The sequence below is a fragment of the Dromiciops gliroides genome, chromosome 2, assembly GCF_019393635.1.
Source record: "Dromiciops gliroides isolate mDroGli1 chromosome 2, mDroGli1.pri, whole genome shotgun sequence".
In the NCBI taxonomy this organism is placed as follows: domain Eukaryota; kingdom Metazoa; phylum Chordata; class Mammalia; order Microbiotheria; family Microbiotheriidae; genus Dromiciops; species Dromiciops gliroides.
The window spans coordinates 642,464,570-642,491,201 of record NC_057862.1 but is presented as its reverse complement, the minus strand read 5'-3'; the positions used below and the strand labels follow the sequence as shown (position 1 = coordinate 642,491,201).

Here is a 26,632-nt window from a genome sequence, read left to right as displayed (position 1 = left end):
TTTTTTTTTTTTGCCAAAACAAAAACAACAACAAAAAAACCCCCAAAACAGAACAAAAAACAAAACAAAAAAACCCAAAACAGGAAACCAACCCCCAAACCAACCCCCCCCCCAAAACCACATATTAAAAATGGCAGGCTTTTTATAACAATAATTAAAGTAATAAAAACATACAAAACTTTGTTTTTTTAATATATATACACAGTACAAGGCCGAAGCACCTTTTTGACTTTTTTTTCTCTCAAAATTTGTGTTTGTATGAAAACATAACCCACTGCAGTAACACAATGTTGTGGGCGTGTGTGTGTGTGTGTGTGTGTGTATGTGTGTAGTTCTGTACAATTCACCCCCCCCCTCCCCGCCCCATAATAAAAAGGTACCTTCCATTTGTTTATTCATTTTATTTTTAGATAATAAGTGCATTTCCAGTGGGAAAGCCTTAGGGAAAGTTCTCAAGTACTGTGGCTTTGTTTGCTCCCAGGACATGATGCTCTGAAGATAATTACTGGAGTAATTGAAATGAACAATCCTGTCACTTACAATGCACCCAATCTCCTCTCCAACCGAAGAAAGCCATACACTTGTGGGGTAGATCGAGGGCCAAGCCCATCCTCACCAAGCAGAAACACAGTTCTTTAGTACTAATATGGTAACAGAAGGAATACAGAATTGGTTTGATCCAGTCAAGTGCAGATGGGCACTCCTGGGACACTGAATGGGTTTTAGTGTTGGTAATGGAAACTTCATCTTCATCTTATATATATATATATTTATATATGTATATATAAAAGCCAAAACAATAAAGGGCGGGGGGAGAGAACAAACCCAACTTGAAAAGAAAACAAAAGCTATGGGCTTCCTAAATGGGTTGCTTGCAGAATTACAAAGGTGATTCGATTGCATTGAAGTCAAGATTTAAGTTTTTTTCCTGGATCCCAGAATCCTTTAGCTTCATGCATGGCACATTCTCAATTTCTTTTTCTTTTTTCTTTTTTTTTTTTTAAGCTTCAAACCTCCCAGTGAAAAATATTAAATATTCAAGGTAATAAAATAGATAATATTTCTATACTATATGTTCGGCCTAGTACAAGGGAACGTCACCTGGGATATCCCTTGAAGTAACCCCTAGACCACTGCATTGCAGGCAACGCAAGGCACTTTCGTAAGTGATCCAGTTCTGCCTGAAGTCGCTCCCTTTCTGACACAATCTTCTGTTTCTGGCTCCTTAATTCCTGTTGGTGAAAAAAGAAGAAATCTGCTGTCAAGACAACTTCTTCAATACTGTAAGCAAAACTCTGCAGTTCCTTTCTACAGTGCCAATGCCAATTCAATAGTCAAAGCATGTGCCAACCAAACCAGGTAACAAAAGCTCTACATTTGTCCAAATATAAAACCCTCATTATATTTGTCCTTACTACCACCACCACCTTCAGTCAAAATCCCCAATACTCCTTTACTGTGCCCCCTTCTACCACTGAGTCACTCAACACTCTATATATTGTTTGTTGTAAAGTTGATGAGTAAATATTTGTAGAAGGGATGAGTGAATGAAAACTACCTTATATCCGATTGTCCCTGGTTTAATGAGTAAGAATTCCTATGTTGTTTCATTTATCTACTTCCTTTTCCAAGAAAGCAGGGCCCATAATTTCCATTTCTTTTGTTTCACTCACTGGGGCTGGTAAGCAGTATCCCTCAAGTAATACAGGGCAGGCAAAATGGTCAATCATTTTTATTTTTTTTCTGGTTATGGTTGTAGTCAGTGTGTGTACTGCCCTCTGCATCAGTTTATGTAAACTTTCTCAAATTTCTTTTGAATTTGTCATTTATTATTGTATTCCATTGCATTCATGTAGCACAGTATGTCTAACTGTTCCCTAATGAATGAAATGTCACAAAAAGCACTGGAATGACTATTTTTCTACACATGGGATCTTTCTTTAACTTCATTAGAGTATCATATCTAGCAGTGCAATCTATGGGTCAAAGGGTAGGGTAAAATGGAGATCGTAAAGATAATTTTAATTTCTCTTTTCAAATTGTTAATAGGTTATGTAAGGGAAGGGTGATGTAGGCTTTCTTTCTTTCTTTTTTTTTGGTGGGGCAATGAGGGTTAAGTGACTTGCCCAGGGTCACACAGCTAGTGTCAAGTGTCTGAGGCTGGATTTGAACTCAGGTCTTCCTGAATACAGAGCCGGTGCTTTATCCACTGCGCCACCCAACTGCCCTGTAGTCTTTCCTTTCAACAAAACCCTTGTACCATAGAATTTAGAATTAGAAGGGGCCTTATAGATGATATAGTCCCTTCTATTACTTGACACGGGGGTATTACATGGGTAATGAGTGTTCCTAAAATGTTAATGTGTGATAGAAATAAGTGGGAACTAGGAGAGTCCTCGTGCACACTGGGCCTGGGCACTTACCGCCATGCTGTGTGAGAGCTGCTCTGCTGTCAGACTGAGGCTGTAGTGCTGGGCTTCCAGACGTCTGCACTGCGTCTGCAACACGTGTCGTTCCAGGTTTTGTTCTATAAGAAGGCAAAAGACCGATTTCAACTATTGCCAGCAAGTGACCCAAATGAGCAGCTTATTTTCAGGTTCTGCTCAGCCAAACACCAGCATTGCTCAAATACCAAAAGAAAAAGCAGGGCGCTCAGCTTTAATTGGAAAAAGGGACTGTCGACAAGAAAGTTTCTACAAGGACAACCTTCTAAGAGAAAATGATCACAAAGGTCCAAGGCCTGAATAGCCAGGAGACAAGGACCATGAGGGAATCATTTGGACAGTGTAGAGCTGAAGTAAAGGTAGAATACCTTTCGGGGGCAGCTAGGTGGCGCAGTGGATAGAGCACCGGCCTTGAAGTCAGGAGTTCCTGAGTTCAAATCCGGCCTCAGACACTTAACACTTACTAGCTGTGTGACCCTGGGCAAGTCACTTAACCCCAATTGCCTCACTAAAAAAAACAAAACAAAACAAAACAAAAAAAAGGTAGAATACCTTTCAAGAGACCCACCAAGTGCTCCCTGTTCTAAGTATCAACATCCTCATAGAGTATGGGTTATGGAATCATACTTTAAAGTCTTTGTCTATGTGTACTTAGTCTTTTGTTTCTTAAGCAATTTATTTTGTGTGGAGGAAACAAATACTTGTCCTATACCTAGGGAAAAAAAAAAAAAAGAAAACCAAGAAACTGTCCATTCTGATCTGGTTAGTCTATTGATATTCATTTAGGAAGAATGAGCAGGTTTTAATCAACCCAACAGTAATGACACCCTTAAAAAATGCATGATAAACTCTATCTACATCAGACTCTCTGGGCCTGATTCAAAATGACAGGTTGTAATCCTTTTCTGTTTGTTTTTTTTGTTTGTTTATTTTTGCAGGGCAATGGGGGTTAAGTGACTTGCCCAGGGTCACACAGCTAGTAATCATAAGGTTGGGCATCAGAAGCCCTAGGTTCTAATCCTAATTTTGCCATTAGCTAATAACTATGTGAATTTGGGCATGTAACCCTTCGTTTTCTTCTTTATAAAATGAGAGGGCGAGGTGGGCTTAGAAGGATGGTCTAGCCTGACCTTGCACTCTCTGTGGACTTGGGAATTGGTAGCCAGATGTATTTCAGTGGAAAAAAAAAAACCCAAAAGTATTTCAGTGGTTAATATCACATGATCTACTTGGCAAGAGGAGGTGTGGGTGCCACAGAACTTTCTGGCTAGAAGGGATGTTGGAGATTATCTAAGTATAGGTAGGTGTTCATCAGTACCGGTGAAAAGGATGCCAACCCTGGAAGGAAACACACATGGCCCCCTTAGGTATAAGGTACTGATGGTCCCCCTGGTAGACAGGGTTATCTAGGGTTGAAGTTAAACCCCAGGTCACTTTCCAAAACACAGGTTGCATATGATTAGGACTATATTTAGAAGCCCCCCCTGCAGGTTGTTTGGCATTGTCAGATCCAGCTGGTTAGCAGGATCCACCTTTATTTGGGACTTCTCCATGATTCTCTTGTAAAGGCTTTGACATGAACTAAATGTGAATAAATACACAGAATAACTTCTGGACAAAGATCAGTCAGGAATCATTCGCTGCACCCTAGAAATAAAAGATGGTGGTACTGTAGATGACTTCTGGTATTTGGGTCCAGTTTTGTCATTAGAAAGCTAGCCATCCACTGAGAAGAACAGAATAGTTGTAAGAGCCCTGAATGGGCAGCTCAAAGAGCCGCTCTATCCCAGCTGCACCACTATTAGTTCTATGACCACAGACGAGTTATATAGTCCCTCTGGGCACTGGCTTCCTGACCTAGGAAATGTTTGCATTATCTGACCTACCTCCCTGGGTCACTGCCACTAAATATGATGCACACACACACACACACACACACATATATGTGATATATATACAAAATAAAAAATAATATTGGTGGTAATAATACCTGACAATTATACACACAATGTTTTATAGCTATGAAGCATTATATAATTGTCAGGTATTATTACCACCAATATTATAATTTACTGGCATACTCAAATGTACAATGGAATCCTCAAACGGTTTGTTATATTTTAAATTATCCTATGTACTGACCTTCTATATGTTCCTGGTAAGCTTCAAAGATGGCCTCAATCCCTTGCCACTTGGGTCTGGGGGCTTCTTCCTCCTCTTCATCTTCATCTTCATCTCTGTCTTCCTCCTCCGAGTCTCTGTCCAGCTCCTGGGAGATGGGACCCTTCCTCACAGATGAGGTCTCCTGCTGCCCATTGTGTTGAGGCATAGACACCCGGCTGGAGGACTGTAACTCAGGAATGTTATAGTGGACGGAGGCGTCAACTTTATGATTCTGCTCAGCAGAGAGCAAGGTCGTACTTCCTGGAACACAGAGACAAAAAGCCACATACCTTAGCACCTGCTGATGACTAGGGTTCTCTGCTCGGCACTCAGTGTGCTAACGAAGCCAAAGTCAGGTCCGAAGAAGGGCCAATTAGCTTTGCTGGATGCTAAGGCCAAAGATAAGGCTGGATCCTTCCCCACTGCCTACACTATTTCCCAGGGGGAAGGGGGAGATCAAAGGGGAATCAGACACAAAGGCATCCCAACAACCAAAAGGCCACATCCTTCCGACAGTGGGTCTTGTCCTTTCACTTAACCTGTGAAGAGGCAGCACGGCAGAGCTATGAGAAGCACACCGGACTTGGAGAGTTCTCAGAGGTGCCAGTTCAACTTTGGGTGACCAGTCCTCAGTCACTTAAGTTCTTCAGAGCTGACACCTTTGTAAAGCTGGGATAATCTCTCTCATACTCACTCCTACCTACTGTACCAACCTCCGCCAGTGTTGTGGAGAGGCTCAAATGAGATCCCATATGTAAAGCACGCTACCAACATTAGAGGGGCAAGGATTTCATAGTGGTGATTACAGTTATGGGATGATGTCGGCAGCATCTGACTCAGGGGAGGGCATGTTCAATGTGCTCACCTGCCTTCTCCTAACTCCAAAATCAAGACCTAAGTTTTAGGTTCATCAAGAATCATGACATCCAGGGATGAGAGCTTGTTTTCATAGGTGCTAGTCAGCAAATCGCTAAATTTGGTGGGTCAGGGCTGACGTATTAAGACAGCTCTGCCAAAGGTTCACATTTGGGGGGTAAGAGAGCCCCAGCCAGCCTCCAAAGGTGGTGGTTTCAGTTATTCATTTATATTCCCGTCTTCCTCCTGAATGGCCTCTGAGAAAGGAGGCCAGAAACATGTAGGCTTTTCATTCACTAAGCAGATTTGCACAGCCTTGAAAAACACACTGCAGGCTATCATGGGGAAAAGGAAAGAATGGAATCTTTGGGGACACCCAACTAAAGACCTAACCCAAAAAGCCATAATATTGGAAATGATTTGGCACCCTAGTGAAGGAGAAAATCCATGTTCAGTGTATCACAGAACAATGTGAGGAAGGATGGCCAGAAGGGAGAAAAGACGACTGTGGTTTCAAGGTTTCAAAGCAATTCAAAAAAACTCATTTGTCTGTGACATAGACTGGGGCAGGGGTTGGGGGGTGAGGAAAGTGGGCAAACTTTCCCCCTCCTTTTCTGTTTTTTTTTTTTTGTTTGTTTGTTTATTTTTGCGGGGCAATGGGGGTTAAGTGACTTGCCCGGGGTCACACAGCTAGTAAGTGTCAAGTGCTTTATCCACTGCACCACCTAGCCGCCCCTCTCCTTTTCAATTAGACCAAGAGTTAGTAACCTTTTTTTTTTTTTTTTGTGAGGCAATTGGGGTTAAGTGACTTGCCCAGGGTCACACAGCTAATAAGTGTTAAGTGTCTGAGGCTGGATTTGAACCCAGATACTCCTGACTCCAGGGCTGGTGCTCTATCCACTGCGCCACCTAGCTGCCCCGTTAGTAACCTTTTAAAAGGGAAGAACCATCTGAGGACAAAATCCTTAATACAAACATTTGTACTTGTAATAAAAAAACCCAAATTTTGAAGGATTTCATTTTTTATATATTAATTTTTTTTAAATCGATGCCAGAGATTTTATTCCCATCTGCACTGGTTCATCCACTAATAAAAGTCTCTTTAATTTATAATACCAATAGCTGGCATTTATCTAGCCCTTTACAAAGCAATGTAAATTTTTTATGTCATTGGATTCTCACAACAATGAGATAAGAACGATGGCTATTGCCCCCACTTTACAGATGAGGAAAGTGAGACCCAAGAATAGTTAAATAATTTACCTAGTTATACAACATATGAATATAATAGATGGGATTCAAACTCAGGTTTCTCTAGATTCCAAGTCAAGTAGCTTCTGTTTATGGCCAAGGCAAGAGAACACAAAAGATTCACCAAACAATAGGTTCCCTGTATAGAAAGCCCATGTCATGTAGGTTAGGAAACAGAGGGCTCCAAGGAGCTGAAACAAAATCTTCTATTAACATATTAGCAGAGTGAATTATGGGATTAGCTGTCATCTTGGATGAGCGGGAAGGTCTAGCCCCAAGGAAAAGGGAATAAAGTATGGGAGTGGGAAAGAAAGGAAGGAAGATCCTGGGTTATTATTAGTGGGAGTCTGTGCTTTGGGCAGGTGGGATGGGGAAAAGGATGAGAAGTAAAGAATTTTAGAAAAAAGAGACATTTAAGGACCATCCAATCTCATTTTCCAGATAAGAAAACCTGTAGGAGTGAAGGCCACACATAGATCCCTCCTGTTAAAGTCCTTCTTTCAATGGCCTAGAGTAGCATGGAGGGAAACCTAGGGTTTATGAAGGCAGCAGCCCAGGAGAATACAAGCTTTAGTAAATTTTACCTAAATGGAAGGCGGCTTTGCATGTAGTTCAGTTGACAGACCATGAGTTGGACTGGTTGGGACACAAGCGCTTCTAAGGTGGGAAATTCATTTTTCTTACTAGGTAAGGTTGTGATCAAGGGATGATTACAAACTGCCACCACTTAATTGAGACCAAACCATGAGAAAAATGATTTTCTCTAGCATCCTCATGCTAACCCATTGGAAAAAGCTTGCCCCTTCCCCCAACACTCAATCATTCCAAAAGATCATCTCAGTGCATTGAAAAGACCATTGGATTTGGGGCTAGAATACAGGCTGTCATTTGAGTAAGTTACTGAGCCTCAGTTTCCTCATCTGAAAAATGAGGGAGTTGGATGAAAGTTCCCTCCCCGTACTAGGTCTCTGTGTAATTCAATGACCCTAGAGTCAATCTGTTTTCCTTTGCTTTCTTGGGTGTCTCTTTCCTAACTCTTCATATCTTTGTCCCAGAGATAGGAATTTTTTGCTCCAGGAGTTTCTTGAAGTTTACTTCTGGAACTAGATCATCAAGGTTTTTTTTCTCAAATCAGATTAAGCTTTTGAAAAATTACTACCCAACTCAGTTATTTCACAGTAAGAAAAACTGAACAAGGAGATTGACACATTTCTCAGCTCTTCCATTGAGCTAACCTCAGTTGTTCTAACATCAAAATTTTTAGAGGCTCTCCATGCCATGGGATAGCCAGGCCATCACTAGATGATAATTAGATCCCCATGTCCCTAGTCTAATGGACAGAAATCTGGACTGAGGGTTGGCTCCAGTGCCTGCATCTACTAGTCCAGGTGAAAGTCACCTTTTATATACCTCTAAGTCCGCATCTGCTAAGTGGCAATAATATTTGCCTCACTGGGAAGATCAGTGAGTAGTCAGTTCAGTGAAAGCATTAAAGGGCTCAAGTGATAGGGTTTGCCAAAGTTTTCTAGAACCTGCATCAAAGTGGTTTATTGCTGTATAAGCACTAGCTAGGACAGTCACAAAGAGAGAGCAGAGCAGTTCCACCTTTTGCCAAGTGGTGTTAGTCCCCATTACCTTTATGTTTCTGCAAGGCCTTCTGGGTGGACTGCAACACAGACTCATGAAACTGATGTGCAAACTCTTCTGCCACAAAGGCCTCCCAGGGTTTGCTTTTGCCATTCACACTGTGAGACAATGGGATGGGGATGTCCTTGGACAAGGAGCCCCGGACATAATGGAGCATGCTCAGACTCTTCTTCCCACCGTGGGTTTCACTCATTCTGGCCTTCTCTGAGGCTGGATCCCCAACTCTCTGAAGCTCCTGGGGTCTGAGTTGTTCGAGTCTTCCAGGCTCTGGGGGTTTCGGGGTATCAGATGAGGAGGCTGCAGTACTGACGGGTTTATCTGCATCTGCAGGGACTTGCTGCATTGGTGGCTCTTTTAGAAACAAAAATTTTTAAAAATCATGAAGCACCTATAGGAGCAATGCACCGTACAAAGCCCCAAACATTTTGGTTGGTGCTCAGTTCCAAGGAGGTTACGCATTCTAGAGAACAGTCTCCCAGGGGGCTACTCAGAGGGAACACTTGGAGGTGGAAATGAAGCAGATCATGGAGGACAACAGCTCAACTGAAGACGCTGAATGTTTATTTAGCAGCACCGAGTCCATTTTGGGAGGTATTAATCTATGTCTTAGGCCAGACTTCTAGGAAGAAAGGAGTCTGAAGGATGCATGGGGGTACATTATGGCCTGGAAAATGGGAGACCGTTTATTCAGATTGGCCAAGAAAGACGACATGAGAGACAGAAGGAGGGGCATCAGGACCAAAGTGTATGGTGAGGTGACCTGCTCCCACTGGCAGAAGTAAAAGGTGAGTGAAGCAATGAAGGGAAGGGAAGGGAAGGGAAGGGAAGGGAAGGGAAGGGAAGGGAAGGGAAGGGAAGGGAAGGGAAGGGAAGGGAAGACAAGGGAAGACAAGGGAAGACAAGGGAAGACAAGGGAAGACAAGGGAAGGGAAGGGAAGACAAGGGAAGGGAAGGGAAGGGAAGGGAAGACAAGGGAAGGGAAGGGAAGACAAGGGAAGACAAGGGAAGACAAGGGAAGGGAAGACAAGGGAAGACAAGGGAAGGGAAGACAAGGGAAGGGAAGACAAGGGAAGACAAGGGAAGGGAAGACAAGGGAAGACAAGGGAAGGGAAGACAAGGGAAGGGAAGGGAAGACAAGGGAAGACAAGGGAAGGGAAGACAAGGGAAGGGAAGAGAAGACAAGGGAAGGGAAGAGAAGACAAGGGAAGAGAAGAGAAGACAAGGGAAGAGAAGAGAAGACAAGGGAAGAGAAGAGAAGACAAGGGAAGAGAAGAGAAGACAAGGGAAGAGAAGAGAAGACAAGGGAAGAGAAGAGAAGAGAAGAGAAGAGAAGAGAAGAGAAGAGAAGAGAAGAGAAGAGAAGAGAAGAGAAGAGAAGAGAAGAGAAGAGAAGAGAAGAGAAGAGAAGAGAAGAGAAATCAAACACTGGAGGCCCCCAGCACTCTAGACTAGAAGAGCAGAGCCAAAGTATCCACGTAGAAGAGGCCAGGTGCATAGCAGGCAAAGAGGAGACTAATCCAGACACCTCCCCCACTTTTTTTTTTTGGCTGAAAAGATTAAACAGTAGAAAACTACTACATGGGCTCCAGTGGTATTCACTGATGCACAATAGGCCAACCTAAAGGTTCACTAATGGCTTTAGATGGGATCACAACTGATCCAAGAAAAGGTAGACCTTTGTGCATTATATGTTTGGTCTAAATCAAAAAGGACTGTGGATGGGCCCCTCATTCTAGGACACAAAGTCCTCACTTCTTAAACTCTGAAAGGCCCCTCATTTCTCTTGACAATGACCCAGTCAAATGTCCTCGACCTTTGGTGTCTGTATCACTTATAGAGACAGGGAAGACTCTTCCCTGCTCTTTTAGACAATAGGACCTTTGTAGGGACAGAATGCGGTCCCATCCTTATGGAGGTAGGAGTCAAGATGAAGAAGGGGCCCAGGGCAGTGTGCCAATCCACACATCCTGCGGGCAGCTCTGGCTGCCCTTCCCCGGCCCTGCCCCTTACCGCTCAGGGAGATAATGGGACTGTCCCTCGAAGCATTTTTCACTGAGTCTGTCACTGCTGCCGACATTGTCTTCTGTTTCATTGCATGGAGCATTTCAACAAGTTTCTCTTTGTCTGTGAGAAAAGCAGCCTGGGATTAACGAGATTGTTGCATCATATAGGAGAGGAAAAGTCGGATTCATAGCCCTAGGCCATGATCCGCTTTCCAAGACCAGGAAGCCAAGGAAAAAAAGAGAAAGAAAAAACCAAACCAAACATCGTTTGTCAGGTTTGTGTTTAATGCACAGGGACCCCCAACTGAGAGGAACCTACTGCCGCAAAGGTAATAAGAATTGAATTCTTGACTGATTGCTAGTCTTGCTCTTCTCTGCTTCTGTGACCCAGACTTGTATGTTAGAAGCCTTCCAGGAAATGTGCACTGACTTAGCAAATGCTAAATCCAAGAACATCTATGTGAGGATTTACATAAAGATACTGAAGATGCGTTTCCATTGGCAAGACTTTGGCCCCATCACAGGGAAGAAGATCAGCCCTCACTCTAGCAGGCACTATTTGTGCCTGGGTGCATGTTTTCCTGCACAACCACCCAAAACAAAATTCCACTCCCATGCCCTTCGAGGGCGCACCTGAGAGCATACTGATCCAGACTGATTGACTCTCTCCACCACCTCATTGGGAATTCTGACATCACCAAACTTGCAGAGCCCTACCAGCAGCCACCCCACTCCCGTAAGGCAGCGGGACTAAACACAGCTAAAAGAGAGACTGCCTTCTCTGGACAAAATGAAAGGCAGTGGGAGTTATTACTGATGGGCGCTGATAGCAGATCCCTGAGGTCCCTGCTAGCTTTAAGAGTTGATGATTCAACAGATGAATTGCTATTCCTTCAAGGAAAGAAGGGAAATCCTGCCTACTGATTAAAAAAAGAACCAAGCCCACAGTTATGAAAATGAATTCTCGATTGATCCACAGGGATTTTTGAAGGTTGGGTATTTTTTTTCCCTCCTTCTTGTGATTTCTTTCAGAGATATTATTGGACTAAGCAAACTGAATACAGGAAGGAACCAAAAATAGGGCTAAATGAATATGCACAAAGCGAGGCTGGCCTGCAGCCCATGAATGTGTCTAACGTGGACCTCTGTACTGCACTGACTGCAGGAACAACTGTTTGGCCGCATTCCTTAGCCACTAACCTGATATGTCAAAACCCATCATGTCTCAGGGTCAAGTAGGAGACTTGCTTTCTCTGGCTCCCTGGTTGTAGTGGGAGAGGTGGAGGGTCAAGCTGATGGTGTTCGCCTCCCCTGGCACAATCCCAGAAATGCGAGGGTTCTGTTTCTGCACAGTAATAGCTGGGTGTCCATAGGCTTTGCCAGCAACCCATAATTATCTCCTTATCTTGCCCCTCAGAAAACAAAAGCCATTGAAACAAGCCAAGAGGATGCATCAAGAAGGAAAACAGCCCAGCCTGATGGAGCCAAGCAGGAAAAGGAAGCTTGACTGCGTGTGCTGAGCACAATGGGACGGATCTGCTTACTGAAAGGCTGGTTCGAAGGGGCTTTCGTTCATTCTCCTAAGGAGAGCAGGACACCCTAACAAGTTTACCTCTTGGGACTTGACATGGGCAGCTGGGACAACAGCCACCTATCAAGATGATCAGCTCTCCTCCACCTCCACCAAGGAGGAAAAAGAGAAAAGGATTCAAGATTGAGGATTGGTATCAAGTTGAGAGTTGGACAGGATTACCTTGCTGGAGAGCTTTATAAAGAGAGGTAGTCTGGGACGATATAGGAATATATGCCCGCCTAGGAGCTAGGATGAACTTAGAACTTGTACGTCGGCAATGCCCAAATGGCCTGCTCAAGAGAAGCGATTCCTTTGGGTTGGTCTCATCTCATCCCACTGGACAAGAGAATGAATCGCCAACCCCCATGACTTAGATGGACACCGTGTAGAGGGAAGGCCTCTGAGTTATACCTTTTCTCTTCTCGGCACTGATGTGAGTCAGGTGGAAGATGGTCAAGAACCTCTTCTTCTCCTCAAAGTTGGGGCTATTGTTCATCTCGTCGGGACTGTATCGAGTGGAGAGTGCAAGCCTGGGGGAAGGGGTCTGTCGCTTGTTCTGAACGGCTGGGGGAGACGGACTCCGCTCCCTCAGCATCCGGCGCCTCTTCCTCCTCTTTTGCGTCAGTAGTTCCTCCTTCTGCTGTCGGGTGGTCAGGCCAAAGAGCTGCAGGAATTCTAACTTCTGAATGAGAGAGGTGACCAGACAGGGAAACAACGTCAGTTAAAGACCAACATAGGGCTTTTGACCTCCAATCTGACCTCATATGACTCTTAACACTCTAAATCGTGCTGTACCTTACAGATGTTTCAAAAGGCATCAGCAAACAACAAATGTGGTGACTGATCATGGAAAGGCCCCAGGAGAACACAAGTGACAGAAGGGGGAAAAAAAGGCATATGTGAACAATTTGTAAAAAATGTCATTTGCCCTCCAGGCAAAGGATGAGGGAGATGATAACTGCTCATATTTCCATAATGCCTAAAGATTGACAAAAGCCTTCATTCACAACCACCCTGTGACCGGTACGTGATAATCCCGTATTTACTTAATAAGGAAACTGTGGCTCAGAGTTTTCTTTTCCGGGGTGAGTAAAGGAAGGTTAAGTGACTTGCCCAGGATCACACAGCTAGTAAGTGTCAAGTGTTTGAGGCCGAATTTGAACTCAGGTCCGCCTGAATCCAGGGCTGGTTCTTTATCCGCTGCAACACCTAGCTGCCCAAACTCAGAGTTTTCTTAAGAGATTTGCCCACAGGCACAAAAGCTAGTAAGCATCAGAATTATAGTTTAAAGCCCATATCATTACTGGCTCCCTCTATAATTGACAGAGAGTGAGGAGAGGAAAAATTGTTTCCTCAAGAAAATTTGATTATAGCCTATGGGAGAAACTCAGACCAACTTCATTACACATCAAGTAATAGGGGAAGGATTGCTACCTCCTAAGGGAGGTATGATGTGGGAGGGTTCTCTTCTAGAATCAGCTTACATGCCACTTTCTGTGGGAAACCATTCCTCATTTTCACCCTGATGCACCAAGGACAGAAGCTACTTGAGGGCACAGCTAGTTTTGTTTTTTCTTTGTACAGCACTGCCCAGCAGAGCACCCTGCACATAGTAGGCCCTTCCAAAATGCCTGCTGGATTAGATTGGGTTGTCTACCCAGGGCCCTGGCCTTTGGAGGACCACTAGCTGGAGATCCAAAGGACTGCTCCTGCAGGCCACGGCCATGGGAGAGATGGCAACTACTCAGTGTCAGAATGAGACTTCATGGGTGAGCCTCTACTCCCATGCCTTGCTAAGTCACATCCACCATGTTGGTCCAAAGCACTCCATGGCTGTGTTCTTCTGCACCAAGAGGAATTGACTAGTTTCAGTCAATTCAGTCTCAGCTTTCCCCTCAAAATCACACAACTATGGGACATGACACTGTACAATTCCTAACTTGGAGGAGCCTCTGCTTAGCTCTTGATACTTACTAGCTGTGTGACCCTGGGAAAGTCACTTAACCCTCATTGTCCACAAAAACAAAACAAAACAAAAAAGAAATGATAGTAGAAGTTCATCACATCCACGTCCCTCATTCAGCAGAGCGGAAGAGGACCACAGTCCATGGCTAGGAAGTGGCAGAGGGCCAGGATCCTGAGCCACATCTTTGGATTCCATGTCCAGGGTTCCTTCCACTGTGCTGCCCCTGAAATGGTGGCAGGGGTTCTAGTGGTCAGTTGGATTTCATGTGGACCAATGCTACCAAGCTCACAGGTCTATGAGGGATGACAGAAAAACTTAGCCAAACTGGTGGAAGAGCATATACCCAGCATCTGGGACGCTGGAATGAGAACAGTGGAGCCAAGATACCTCAGATGAAGTATCCAGCTTGAGGGGTGGCTGCTCGGCAACGCATCGGAGGTGGGCCCGGACTTCTTCTTCATCACTCTCATCATAAGAGTCATCAAGGTCATAGTAGTAGCCTGTAACCAACCAAGGAGTGAAAATTTACCGAGGGCCGGCATCTGTGTTCCCTGCCTACAGGTATAGAGTCATCAATCTACAAAGGGGGAAAGGACCTTGAAATTCATATGGTCAAAGCTCTTGATTTTTCATATGGGTAAACTGAGGCCCACAGAGATTTAAGTGATCAAGGCCACATGATAGGAAGTGACAAGGATGGAATCTGCTGAACCTGGGTCCTCTGATTTCAAATACAGCCAGTTTTTCTACTCTGTTGTCCCATATAAGCCTGGGAGGACACCAGGAAGGAACAAACTCGTGTGTGTGTGTGTGTTTTCTAGGAACTCTTAGTGGCTCTGAATTGAGGGTTGTGTGATCAGATGTACCAACTAATTCACCCACAGCTATCTGGCTGGTTATGATCTAGGTTACGATCAGAAGATTCAAAAGGCCCAGCTGACATTCAGTGTGCCCTGGTGTAAAGGGAATTATATTCTCTAATTACAGAATCACAGAAGTTCAGAACTGGCCGGGGCCTGTTCAACTCCCTCATTTTACAGAGGAGGAAACGGAGCCCATATAAGGGCAGTGACTTGCCCAGGGCCATTCAGCTTGGCAGCAGAGGCAGAATTCAAGGTTGGTTCCCCCAGAGCGTTGGTTCTCTGCTATCTCTCATGACTGCCTCATTGAGGATAATGCATGTTATATTTTATAGGCATATTACTATGTCATGAAGGCATGTTACCCGGAGTCCAGGAGCTTGGGGTTTTGTTAAAAGCACAAAAAGAAAAACTCGATCACTGTATTTCAATAATTGTCTTCTTTCGTGATCCCGTGTATTTTATGCATTTAAAATCATGCCTCACATTATGGGCTGTACTAGACTGACAGTGGGGTCTGGGACACAAAAAAAGATGCTCTGGGGCCTCCCCATGCACCACATCCAACTCCCTCACCCCGGGGTCCAAAGCCAGCTGGAGGATCTGGCTGGTCCCTTCAAGCTCTTACAGTCTATTTCTCTATCCTCCTGCTTCCTAATATCCCTCAACCTGGCCCCAACAGCTTTCTTCCAAACCTGGACCCCCCTCTACTTCTCTAGGGTCTAGAAACAAAACAAACATCTGCTCAAAGGACCTTGGGGTTTACAGCAGGAACTGACCCTTCAGATCATTACGAAGGTCTTACTGGCTTCAGTGTCTCCTTCTCTGAGGCCCATGAAATGAGTTGAGCTTGATGACCTGAGGTCCCCAGCTCTCCATCTGCCATCCCAGAATGGTCACCTGCCCCAGGACCCTTTCCATCCTGGAAGCTCAGGACTCTCCACCCCTGTGGCTCCTCCCAGAATCTCCATTTGTAGGGGAAGAGGGAAATAGGTGGGCCACTTGTCATTCTTCTGGGGCTTTGCCCTGGACTTCCTGTACCCCACCTCCACCCTGAGTACCTTTCCTGGTCTTTCTCATCCCACCCCACCCCAGCCTCCTTTCAGTTTCCTTTTACACGGAAACTCCTTGAAGGCAAGGATTGCCTTTCTTTCTGCTGGTATTGGTATTCCTAGCACTCAGCACAGTGTCTGACGCATTTGTAAATGCTCCTTGGCTTCACTTGCATAAGGTCTGAGGTTAACAGGTATAAGCACCTGGATTCAGACCAGGTCCAAAGTCTCCCAATCTAGTGCTCCCTCCCCTAGAATTCTCCGCATTTGAGAGCAGTGAACGCCAAGGTCCCAGTAACAATGACGGCAGTGAGCTGGCTTTCTCCCTGGGACAGCCTGCCCAAGACAAGAGGGCCGCTTCCTTCTGGTCAGACCTGCTCTGCAGGTGCACCCAGCCAGCTACCAGCAGAGCATATCCCAAAGGCCCTGAGGCTCCAGGCCTGGGCTCCTTCCTGCTCACCTGTTCCTCTTGGCTCTTTGGGGGGAAACAGAGACAGTGGCCAAGATGGCCCCCAACCCTGAGGAAGGAGCAGAAGGGAACATGTGGACTGAGCCCTGTGGTGAGAATTGGATGGGAGGGGCGGGCAGCCAGCCAGGGTTTGGGAAGGAAGGTTATCGCCACTGCAGGGATCCTACTGTTTGTCATGGCAGCCCGGAGCCCCCACTGCTCCAAGGACCCTCCCCAGGGTTGTTGGAACCTCCTATTAATATTTTAAACCATCTTATTAGCCTCCCTTCATCATTTATTAATTTTGCATGTCTGGAGAACAGGATTTACAGATCGGCTTTGATTTGGCTTTCAATACAATTTGCATAGAGGATGGGCCTGGAAGGTCCCAGGCATCTGTCTACTCCAAGGTGTAAATTAGCTCCAGAGAAGCCATCCGAACTCACTACCTGGGGCTTATTAGAATCCCAGGTGTTTTCCCCTCCATCCTTCTCTTGTCCACTCATTTGTCTTTCAATAGTCTGACTTGGAGGAACAGCTAGAGTTCCTATTTCCAACTCACAGAGCTAAAGGGTCCCTGAAACCAGGATTGGAGGTGAAGGGTGTGGGCAGGGCTGGGAGAGAGCTGGCTAGAAAGGGGACTGACCTTTTTCTTGGGCTTCCCGCCGCCTGCGCTCCTCCAGGTCCAGTTTGCTGACCAGTTTCCGATGCTGTTGTAAGAACTCGTCGTAAACATACATGGGGTCGGGGCCCCTGGGGAGCTGGGGCCGATATGGAGAGCTGGCCTTCGGGGGCAGGCTCACATCAGGGAACTGGCTGGGCTGGGGGAGAGTCGCTCTCTGCTGGCTGAGGATGGTCTGAGTGGACTTCTCCAGTTCAGCCAAGAAGGGCCCATGAGCAAACCCACTGTGTTCCAATGGCCCAGGCTCCCTGAGTGGCTGGTATTTGTCCAGGCTTGCCTCCCTCTTCCTAGTGCCCTCTTCAAGTTTCTCGGGGCAGAAAACTCGTTCTACCTTAACCAAGGGGATGGCTTGTCGGCTGGGCTCAAACGGAGCTGGGTGGGTATGGAGAGAATGGTTTTCTTGTACCCTTCGTGGCTCCAGGGTGTTTTCCATCAAGGTTACTGGATTCCAGAGTGAGGTTGGCATGGGATGGTGCTGAGGTTTGGGGGAGATGAGGGGCGGGGGCCCTCCAAAGTGCTGTGGCTGGTCTCGGCTGCTTGGCTCATGGCGATTTGGTCCCGGTCTGGGGAGAGAGAACAGAGTGACCCGTCAGAAATGTAAGTACTTTGTGAGCAGAAATCAAACACACCCTGACCGTCGCCCACATACCTACCCTACCTCCCTGGGCTGCTCATGGGAGCTCATGGGAGTTTGCTGAAACACCTGACAATCTGAGGCAGAATCTAGAGTTTTGGAGTTCAAAGAAACTTTTATGATCACCTAACTCCAGTTTCCTATTTTTACACAGGAGAGAAGAGGTCCATGGAAAAAAAGTGACTTACCTAAGACCATGTAGCTAATTACTAGCCAAAAGAGGTGTTTCCCAACTCCCAACATGGATTGAGGTCTTTCCATTAACCCACAATGACAGTTTCCCAACACGATCCCATTCTCAACCATCTCTCTAGAAAGGAATTGGAGCCTTGTTGAGAGTCAAGAACCTGGTGTCAGAAGATCTGAACCTAAGTCCTAACAATGAGACCTTGGAGAAGTCACGTCACCATTTAGAACCTATAACATAGGGATGATAACACCTGCACCTCAAAGGAATATGAGGATGCTTTCTGAGTATGAATTTGGATGCCTTTGATCTGTGGCCCATGTGATCTCCCGTGGCTAGGCCTCTCTTTTCTCAAAATTAAAATGTAAACTATCTATTTCCTCACTTGTTCTGAGAACAGACTATGAAGTCCTCTGAGGATTATAGAACATAGGCAACATCTCATCATAACAAAGTAGGCTCTGGAGTCCGAGGGCCTGGGTTCAAATCTGTCTCTGATCATTACTACCTGATGTGACTTTTGAGTCACTTGCTTAACCTCTGTGGGCCTCAGTTTCCTCAACAGTAAAATGATGGGGGCTGGATGAGATGACCCCTGAGGAATTCTATAGTCTTATAATCTCTGAGAGTAGAAAAAAGAACAATGATTGTCCATTTTTGTCTCCATCTGCTGGTAGCTGAATGCCCTGCTTATAGACTGCTGGTCTGAAGAGAGTGTTTGAGAAGGACGTGATGATTCGATTACCATTCGGGATCCCAGAGTCTACTGGGTTAAAGGTACCTGGGATGGGATACCTCTTTAGCTTTGCTGACACCCAGTGGGTGCTGAGCAAACAGCAATAACATCACAAAGCGACGGGCCCCAGGGGAATGTTTTTATGTGGACTCCTTAGAAATGTTTTATATACATTATCTCACCTGATTCTAACAAACAACCTTTTGAGGCAAGTGATGCAAATATCACTATTCTCATTTTACAGATAAGCAAACCCAAACACACCATGAGTCCAGGCCAGAACCCACTTCGGCCGAGGCTTTCTGGCTACAAATGCCAGTTACGTCCTACACCTGGCTGCCTCAAATGTCCTTTCAAAGGCCCTTAGCTACTTAGTGTGTTCTTTGGATGACAGGTTACCAGGTTAGGATAGCTTGACCTGAGGTCAGTTGCGGTATCTGCTTACCACAGGGTTGTGTTCAGTTTTAAGCAAACTTAGAATAGGAGGACTACCATGTACATGACAAACAAATCAGGAAGGGAGGAAGCTCTTTCATTAATAAAAATTCTGCAATTTGCAAAGTGATCCACCACAAGAATCTTTTAAATAGCCATCTCCTCCCCACTCCCCAAATTAAATCATTTGGAAATGACTCAATTCATAGACTTTGGAGTGACACTACTCTCCTCCAGGGGCAAGTCTATTATATGAAGCAAGGTTTGTCTGCACCCTCATTTCCATGTTGTGAGGACAATCTCTGCCCAAGGCATCCTTAGATAGGCATGAGAAGGGGCAATCCTCATCTCCCACCCCTGCAGGCTCTTGGGTGGCCAATGCCCAGGCGTCTGGTGAAGGAGAGCTGCCCTTGAGCCAGATACAAAAGCCACCTCCCTCCCTTGATTCTGAGCTGACTTGGGGTTAAGAAGACAAACATAAAACCCAGCTTCTAGATCACCCAAGTACAAAAGGGAACGATACCGTGAAACTGTTTGTTCTTAAGTAAACGGCCAAGGAATAAAAACCCGTTAGCAGAATAAATATTTCATGCACCAGCGCCAAGCATTTAACAGTTTTCTGGCTCAGAGAACAAGCCCTCCACATGTCAGAACATTGAGTTCAGATCATTGCTGAACTCAGAATCCAGGATGCCAAGGGAACTGCACAAGGCTTAGGAGTGGCGCCCCTTCCTTCTCCTTCTCCCTACTATGGAAGGCCCTCCCCTCATGCACTGGTCCTGATGGAGAGGCCTTAGTATCCTAGACAGGCAGCTCCCTATCAAGGGGCTTCCATTAAAAGATAGAGTGGCCAGCTGAGAGGCTTTAATGGATCTCTTAAGGAAGGCTTGGTTGGGGAGGGCCGGAGGGGGGACAGAGAAAAGCCCCATCAAGAGACAAAGAAAGCCTACAGGTTTCCTCCCCGAGGATGGATATTAACTAGGCTGACATCTCAATCCTCCAAGTGTGAGTCATCCCCAGGGGCCAAAGGGCTCCTTCATAAGCAGATGAGTTACAGGTTTCCATATCCAAGTCTTATGTATGCATCCATCTCTGGGAGGGGATTTGGGGTGGGGGCAGGGGATCAAAGAAATATGGAAGATACTAGAGGGTCCGGTCAGGCCCAGGTCTCCCCTCCCCACCTCTGCCTGGGCCCTCATCTCTCCAGTGCATGTAGCAGAGGTGACCTCGACTTTCTTTTTAAGCTTTTCAGGAGCTGTCAGAGGGAGAGAATGAAATAATTCCGCAAGAGTGGAAGGCTGGGAGGGGGGGGAGGATCTGTCGTCGTTGGGCAGGCCTGAAATCCGCTTCCTATTATACCTGATTAGTTTAACTAATCCCCTTGCTGCCCCAAAATAACAATAGAATGCAGGGGCAGAGCTGACTGGATGAGCCAGCCGTGTTCAAGCACTCGGCAGCAGAGCAAAGAAGCCCTGCCAATCAGCCCAAAAGGTTGAAGGAAGAAGAAAAGGGGGGTGTGGGGGTGTGTGTGGAAAGAACTGATAACCAAATCAGGTCGGATTTAAAGATACAGAGGCCCCTTTGGCTGGATTTAGACTATTTCCAAGATGGAATCAGCCTTTAGAGATTATCGTGTTCCGCCCCCTTCGTTTTAGAGATGAAGAAACTGAGTCTCGGAAAGAAGTGATTTATGCAAGGTCACACAGAGCTGGTGAGCAGAGGCAAACCTCAGAGCCCGGGGCTCCTAATGGCCACGTGCGTTCCCCTTCAACAGCCATCTTACAGTGGGATGTGACGCCAGCTTTTATACCTCCAGGCTTCCAAAGGGAAGGTCGGCGTTCCCACTCATCTATGGGAGCTGTAAATTTAGCTCTCGGTAAAAGTCAAGGACGGGAAAGCAGCAATCTGAATCACAGAGGCAGTCTGGTGCCAAGGCGAGCGAGCGAGGGGGTGACAACTGGGGACCTGCAGTCTCACACCGTGCCCGGGGATTACGCTCTAGAGCTGAAACCCATGACCCCCCCCCCCCAAACATCATCTCTGCAGCCGCTTCCTCCTTAGTAAAACCAAGCCAACAATCATGGTCCTAGGCTCCCTCCTAGGGCTGTTTGGGGGGAAGCTTTGTAAACCTGCAGTGCTGGAGAATGATGAAGCCTATTAAAAGTAGTGAGATCCGAGTGCCTTCAATATCAATTACCAGGAATTCCCTAAGAGCAGGAGAAGACACAGCATCCTCACTCAGGCTGACTGAGATCAGGAACCCCCAACTCACATTCCTACCTTCCCCAAACCAGACCCACCTGGAGATTCCCAGGAACAGGTGACAACAGTACAGGTCTTCCTTCAGGCCTAAGATCTGATTTCGAATCCTGCCTTAGACATTTATTAGCTATAAGACCCAAGGCAAATCACTCTCAGACTCAAGTTTCCCCATCTGTGAAATGGCAATAACAGCAGCACCTACCTCACAGGGTTGTTGCGAAGATCAAGTGAGATATTTGTAAAGTACTACCTGAATGCTAATTATTAATAAAGAGCAGGTAGGTGGAGCAGTGCATAGAGTTGTCAAGCCTAGAGTCAGGAAGACTCATCTTCCTGATTTCAAACCTGGCCTCAGACACTTATTAGCTATGTGACCCTAGGCAAGTCACTTTACTCTGTTTGCCTCAAGTTCCTCAGCTGTCAAATGAGGTGAAGGAAATGGCAGAAATGAAAAGCCCAAAGTCAGACCCAACTGAACAACATTTTAATCATTCCTCCCTGAAGGAGCACCAGGCAGGTGGGCTGTGGTGACTGTGGGAAGAAGATAGTTCCATCACAGTCCCTGATGAAAATGGCTTGTTACCCAGTGTCCCCCTGAGCAAGACTTCTCAGTTCTTTTTCCTTCATGGACCTCTCTGGCTGTCTGGTGAAACCTGTGGACCCCTTCTCAAAAATCATGCTTTTAAACCCCTAAGATACATAGGAAGGAAAATGATTATACTGAACTCGTTATTTTAAAAAGAAAAAAAGTTCCCAGACCCCCCAGATCAAGAACTCCAATCTAGAGAATCCCTCAAAAGCTGGGCCAGAGTTTGTCAACATGAGCAGAGCAGGCTATCAGCAGTTAAAAAGCCTTGCTGGGAGTCCCCCACCCCCATCCCTCCCCAGAGCCTCTGGGCCTGAATGTGGGCCTTGGTTATTCCCAAGATTCTGTAGGTGGTACCTGGGGTTCTCAGGCCTATGCTCGGGCTCTGTTGGAGCTGGGGGGCGGCTGATATCAAGATGCTGCTCCAAGACCTGCTGTCGGAACTCGGACACCTGGGACTGCCGGTCTTCTTTCTCTTGCCGGAGTCTCCGTTGGCGAGCCAACCACTTCTCTTCCTCGTTCGTGCGCTGTATCAGCAGGGCTGTGGCTGCGCTGCTCCCAGGCAGGGAGAAGATGCTGTGGTTGGAGATGAGGCTGGGCACTGGGTGGTGGGAGGCAGGGGTGGGATGCAGGGGGTGCTGGACAGCCTTGGGGGTCTGCAGGGCAGGCTCCTTGAGTTTCTCTGCAGGGGGAGGAAGGATCATAACAGGAAGGTATTACGGATCTGCCTCCTGCATTTGTCAGTCCTTTTCCCACTCCTTCCCCTTTAACTAACCAAAGATGTTATTTACTTGCTTTCCTTTACCAAGGGTCTATTCTGCGAACTCGAAACAAGAGGGTACAAATGGAGTCATTTTAGCCCCGTGAATATTTCAAGTGGTATATTCCCCCCTTGGAGAGACAGTATGGTGTGGGGGCTGGAAAGGCAGCCCTGGGAGTCAGGGAGACCTGGGTCTTGCACACACTAGCCATAACAAGGCCCCAGGAGCTGAGCTGCACCCATGGAAGGAATCTACACACCAGGAGTTCCCTGCCTCCACAGGGTGGGCTGATGACATTCTACCAGACTCCCAGATAGCCTTTGGGTCATCTCTAAAATTCTCTAATAGCCAAGAGCCAATCAAGTCCATTCTGGGGTGTTTAAGCAGTGGATCACTAAAAAGCATATGATAAGGGCCCAAGAATCTCCCTCCCAAAGCCCTACCTGGCTGCCAGGCCAAGGCTCTGGGGCCACAGTCACCTGGTCTGTTTGGTGTTAGTTGCTCTGAAGGTTTCACCCGATCCTCTCCCGGGAGGACTCGTAGCCCGTGCAGCTCAGACACCGGCAGGAACTGGTTCTCCATGGTCTTAACCATCAGTTCCTTCTCTCGGGCTCGCTCGCGTTGTCTCTCCAGTTCCTTTTCTCTTTCCCGCTCCCTCTCCTTCTCCCGCTCTCTTTCCAGTTCTTTCTCCCGTTCTCGCTCCCGCTCCCGCTCCTTCTCTCGCTCTCGATCAGCTTCCCGTTCCCGCTCCTTCTCCCGTTCCCTCTCCCGTTCTCTTTCCCGTTCCCTTTCCCGTCTCAGCTCCTCATCCATCTGTAACCTGAAAAGGAGGAATGAGGAAAAAAATGAGTGGGGATGAAGGTCATAAAGACAGAGTATTCCAGAAAAAAAACCACCTAGAAATTGGCAAGTTGTCTCAAGAACTTAATGAAAGCAGCTTTGTTTGTGGATCTACAATGGATGTATATATCTGTGTATATGTATGTGTACAATACACACACACAACTCAAGTACTCTTTTTAATCAATAATTTCCATTTGGTAAAACTGGAATTTCTATGAAAATGATACACAAGTGGATTTAAATTGTATCAAAGGTAATTAAGGATGTTATGGGTGAAAGATGCTCAGGTGGCTCCTCACCTAAAGATGGTATTCACATGACAGTGAAAGAATCAGAGAAAGGTCTCTGGGCCATTGAGCAAATCCTCAATGGAAGACTGATGGGAAAACATGGACAAGACCTGGCCAGGATGGTGAGACCTGGGGAGGGTAGGACGGGTCTCAGATCCTTCTAAAATAGAAGATCCTCCTATATAAAACATGGTCCCCTTGGACAGTCTAGTGAGAGCTATGGAGCTATCCTGAGGCCATTGTTTTTTGTTTTTTTAAAATACACTGAGTCTTTTTTTTGGGGGGGTGAGGCAATTGGGGTTAAGTGACTTGCCTAGGGTCACACAGCTAGTAAGTGTTAAGTGTCTGAGGTCGGATTTGTACTCAGGTCCTCCTGACTCTAGGGCCGGAACTCTATCCCCACTGCACCACCTAGCTGCCCCTTAGGCCAATGTTTTTAAAAGCATAAAATAAAATTAAAAAGCATAGGTTTACAAAGGAAACGAGCCATTGAAAACCTAGCCTATTGTGCTATAAGAAATGCTGAGCAGGGGAGGGAGGGAGAAAAATTTGAAACTAGAAATCTTATAAAAACAAATGTTGAAAACTATCTCTAAATGTAACTGGAAAATAATAAAATATTTATATGGGAAAAAAAAATGATGAACAGGATCATTTCAGAAAAACCTGGAAAAACTTAAACAAACTGATGCAAAGTGAAGTGAGCAGAACAAAGAGAACACTGTATATATACAGTAACAGCAACATTGTAAGATGATTAACTGAGAATGACTTAGCTATTCTCGGCAATACCATTCTAAAGACAATTCTAAAGAACTCTTGATGAAAAATGCTATCCTATCCCTTTCCAGAAAAAGAACTGATGGAGTCTGAATGCAGACCAAAGCACACCATTTTCTTATTTTGTGGTTTTGTGTTTTGTTTGTTTGTTTGTTTTTACTTTTGGTCTGTGTCTTTCACAACATGACTAATATGGAAATGTTTTCAAAAAAAGAAAAAGAAAGAAACCTAGCCTACTTTTTTTTTCCCAAAAAGAAACATTGCATTAATGGAGCCCAGGTTAAGAAGTCCTGATATAAGATGTCCTGAGATATGGATATAGCTCTATGGCTTGATGCTCTTCTTCCCACAACAAAACCCCAAATCACAACACTCCTACAACAGAACAGACTTTACCTCTCTGCAGTGAGACTTGACATCCGTTCCGTCTGCAGTGCTGAGAGGGACGAGTGAGAGAGTTCTGTAGGGTACCTGACCCCCGAAAGGTGGAGGTGCATAGCTGATGGGTGTAAAGGAGGCAGTGAGCCAGGGGTTGGGATCGGATAGAAGGGAGACCGCAGGGCTGAAAGGCAATAGGAATCATCCACCCTGGGGAAGGAAGAGAAAAGAGTCAGTGCCATTTTACCAGCTACAGGCAACCACAATGGAAGGTGTATGAGTGCTGGAGAAGTACAAGACCATAACCACCAGTTGGGAGCGAGACCTCAACTCAGTCTTGGGCAGCCATAACCAGAGGACATTAGAGCAAACAAATATATTTTGTATCCAGAGTGATTTTCATTTATAGCAAAGGTTCCTAGCCTTGTTTGTACCATGGACCCCCTCTTAATAATAATGCAGAAAATAAATTGTAACATGACAAGGGTCCTGAAATTGGTCCATGAACCCCAGGTTAAGAGCTCTGTTTTAGGGAATCTTAAAGCAAGCTAGGAAGGAAGCTTCCTGTGTCCAGAGAAAAGCTGTGATATGGAAAGAGGCATTAATATCCTCTTTGGAGCAAAAGAGAAGTACCCCCCATGATGGAGGGATCGGCTCCCAGGAAAAGGCGAGGATGTCGCTGCTGGGCTCACTGAGATGTGGGCCACAGATCTCCAGCGGAACCAGCCAAGGACAGAAATCAACCCTTGGCCAGCCACAGGTCTGAGTCACAGACTTTAGACTTGGGGAAATTGGTCTCTTCAGGGTGAATGACAGCACCTTCAAGTATACCAACCATTCCTACCTTCCTGCCCAAAGGGTGGATGCAGCTGAGCTCTAGCTGAATGGCCTTGGGTTACGGACCACGCAAAGTCAAATCAACATTGCGCGATCATTGTTAAAGCACAACAGGACAAACAGCAGGCCCAGACTGCTGGGCACTTTGGCTCTAGGCCCAAAGACACAATTCTATTACTTTATGGTATATACTACAATATAGTTTAATTTATACATGCATCACTTTAGAAGTGAGATTCTCCATGAATTCACTGCATACAGCTGATGATCAATCTACAAGTATTTATTAAATACCTATTATGTGCTAGGTGCCATGCTAAGCGCCAAGGATAGACACATAAGCCAGAATCTCTCCACATTTCAAAGCTACTGTTTGGGGATGGGACAGCCTTGTGGTGATTTCAATATCAGTAACGCTCAACAAGAATCATGGTGGGTCCGTGAGTGAGGGAGTGGAAAGGAACAGGATGGAAGTTCTCTGTTTCCCCACCATCTCTGGCTACTATCTTCTTACCTGAAGGCTGGGTGTGGGAAGGGATGAGGGGCCAAGTAGCCCGGGTGGTAGTAGGCAGCAGCAGTGGCTGGATCGAGGCTGATGGGAGGCAACGAGGACATGCGGAGATCTTCGGCCGTGTGATAAGGTCGGAAGCTCCGCAGATAGTCCTCAGTGACGGTGCTGGGGGGGACCACATGATGTACAGGGCGCTGGAGGCTGCTGGCGGGGAGGGGGAGAAGACGGGACAAAGAGGGGCAGCAGACGTTAGCAGAAAGTTATTTTTCTAGGCTAGGAAATTCATTAACCTATCTGCTCCCCACTCTTCTGGTTTGCTCAGGAGGGCCGGCTGCCACCGCTGCTCTCTTTAGGGAGGAAGCCTGGGGCTGGGAGCCGAACAAGCTGCTGTAAAGGCCGAGTCACAGCTGTCTTCTGGGCCACCCCTCGGGCTGTGCCTCCTGGCCTT

General features: G+C 46.1%; 1 protein-coding gene across 5 annotated transcripts in view; it reads right to left on the bottom strand.

Moving 5' to 3' along the window:
• Positions 1-362: 362 nt before the first annotated feature.
• GSE1 (Gse1 coiled-coil protein) overlaps positions 363-26,632 on the bottom strand; it is an 819,103-nt gene continuing 792,833 nt past the window's right edge. The window contains exons 6-17 of one of the 5 annotated variants that reach the window (XM_043980768.1): positions 26,188-26,388; positions 24,855-25,046; positions 23,025-23,365; positions 22,142-22,466; positions 16,909-17,507; positions 14,290-14,402; positions 12,348-12,618; positions 10,371-10,484; positions 8,349-8,711; positions 4,587-4,868; positions 2,424-2,527; positions 363-1,232 (exon numbers count right to left, since the gene is read on the bottom strand). In XM_043980768.1, coding sequence (XP_043836703.1) covers positions 1,098-1,232; positions 2,424-2,527; positions 4,587-4,868; positions 8,349-8,711; positions 10,371-10,484; positions 12,348-12,618; positions 14,290-14,402; positions 16,909-17,507; positions 22,142-22,466; positions 23,025-23,365; positions 24,855-25,046; positions 26,188-26,388 — 3,040 coding nt within the window. In that variant the 3' untranslated portion in view covers positions 363-1,097. Of the gene's footprint in view, positions 1,233-2,423; positions 2,528-4,586; positions 4,869-8,348; positions 8,712-10,370; positions 10,485-12,347; positions 12,619-14,289; positions 14,403-16,908; positions 17,508-22,141; positions 22,467-22,988; positions 23,366-24,854; positions 25,047-26,187; positions 26,389-26,632 lie in introns of all 5 variants that reach the window. The other 4 variants (XM_043980766.1, XM_043980767.1, XM_043980769.1 and 1 more) reach the window with 4 other exon arrangements.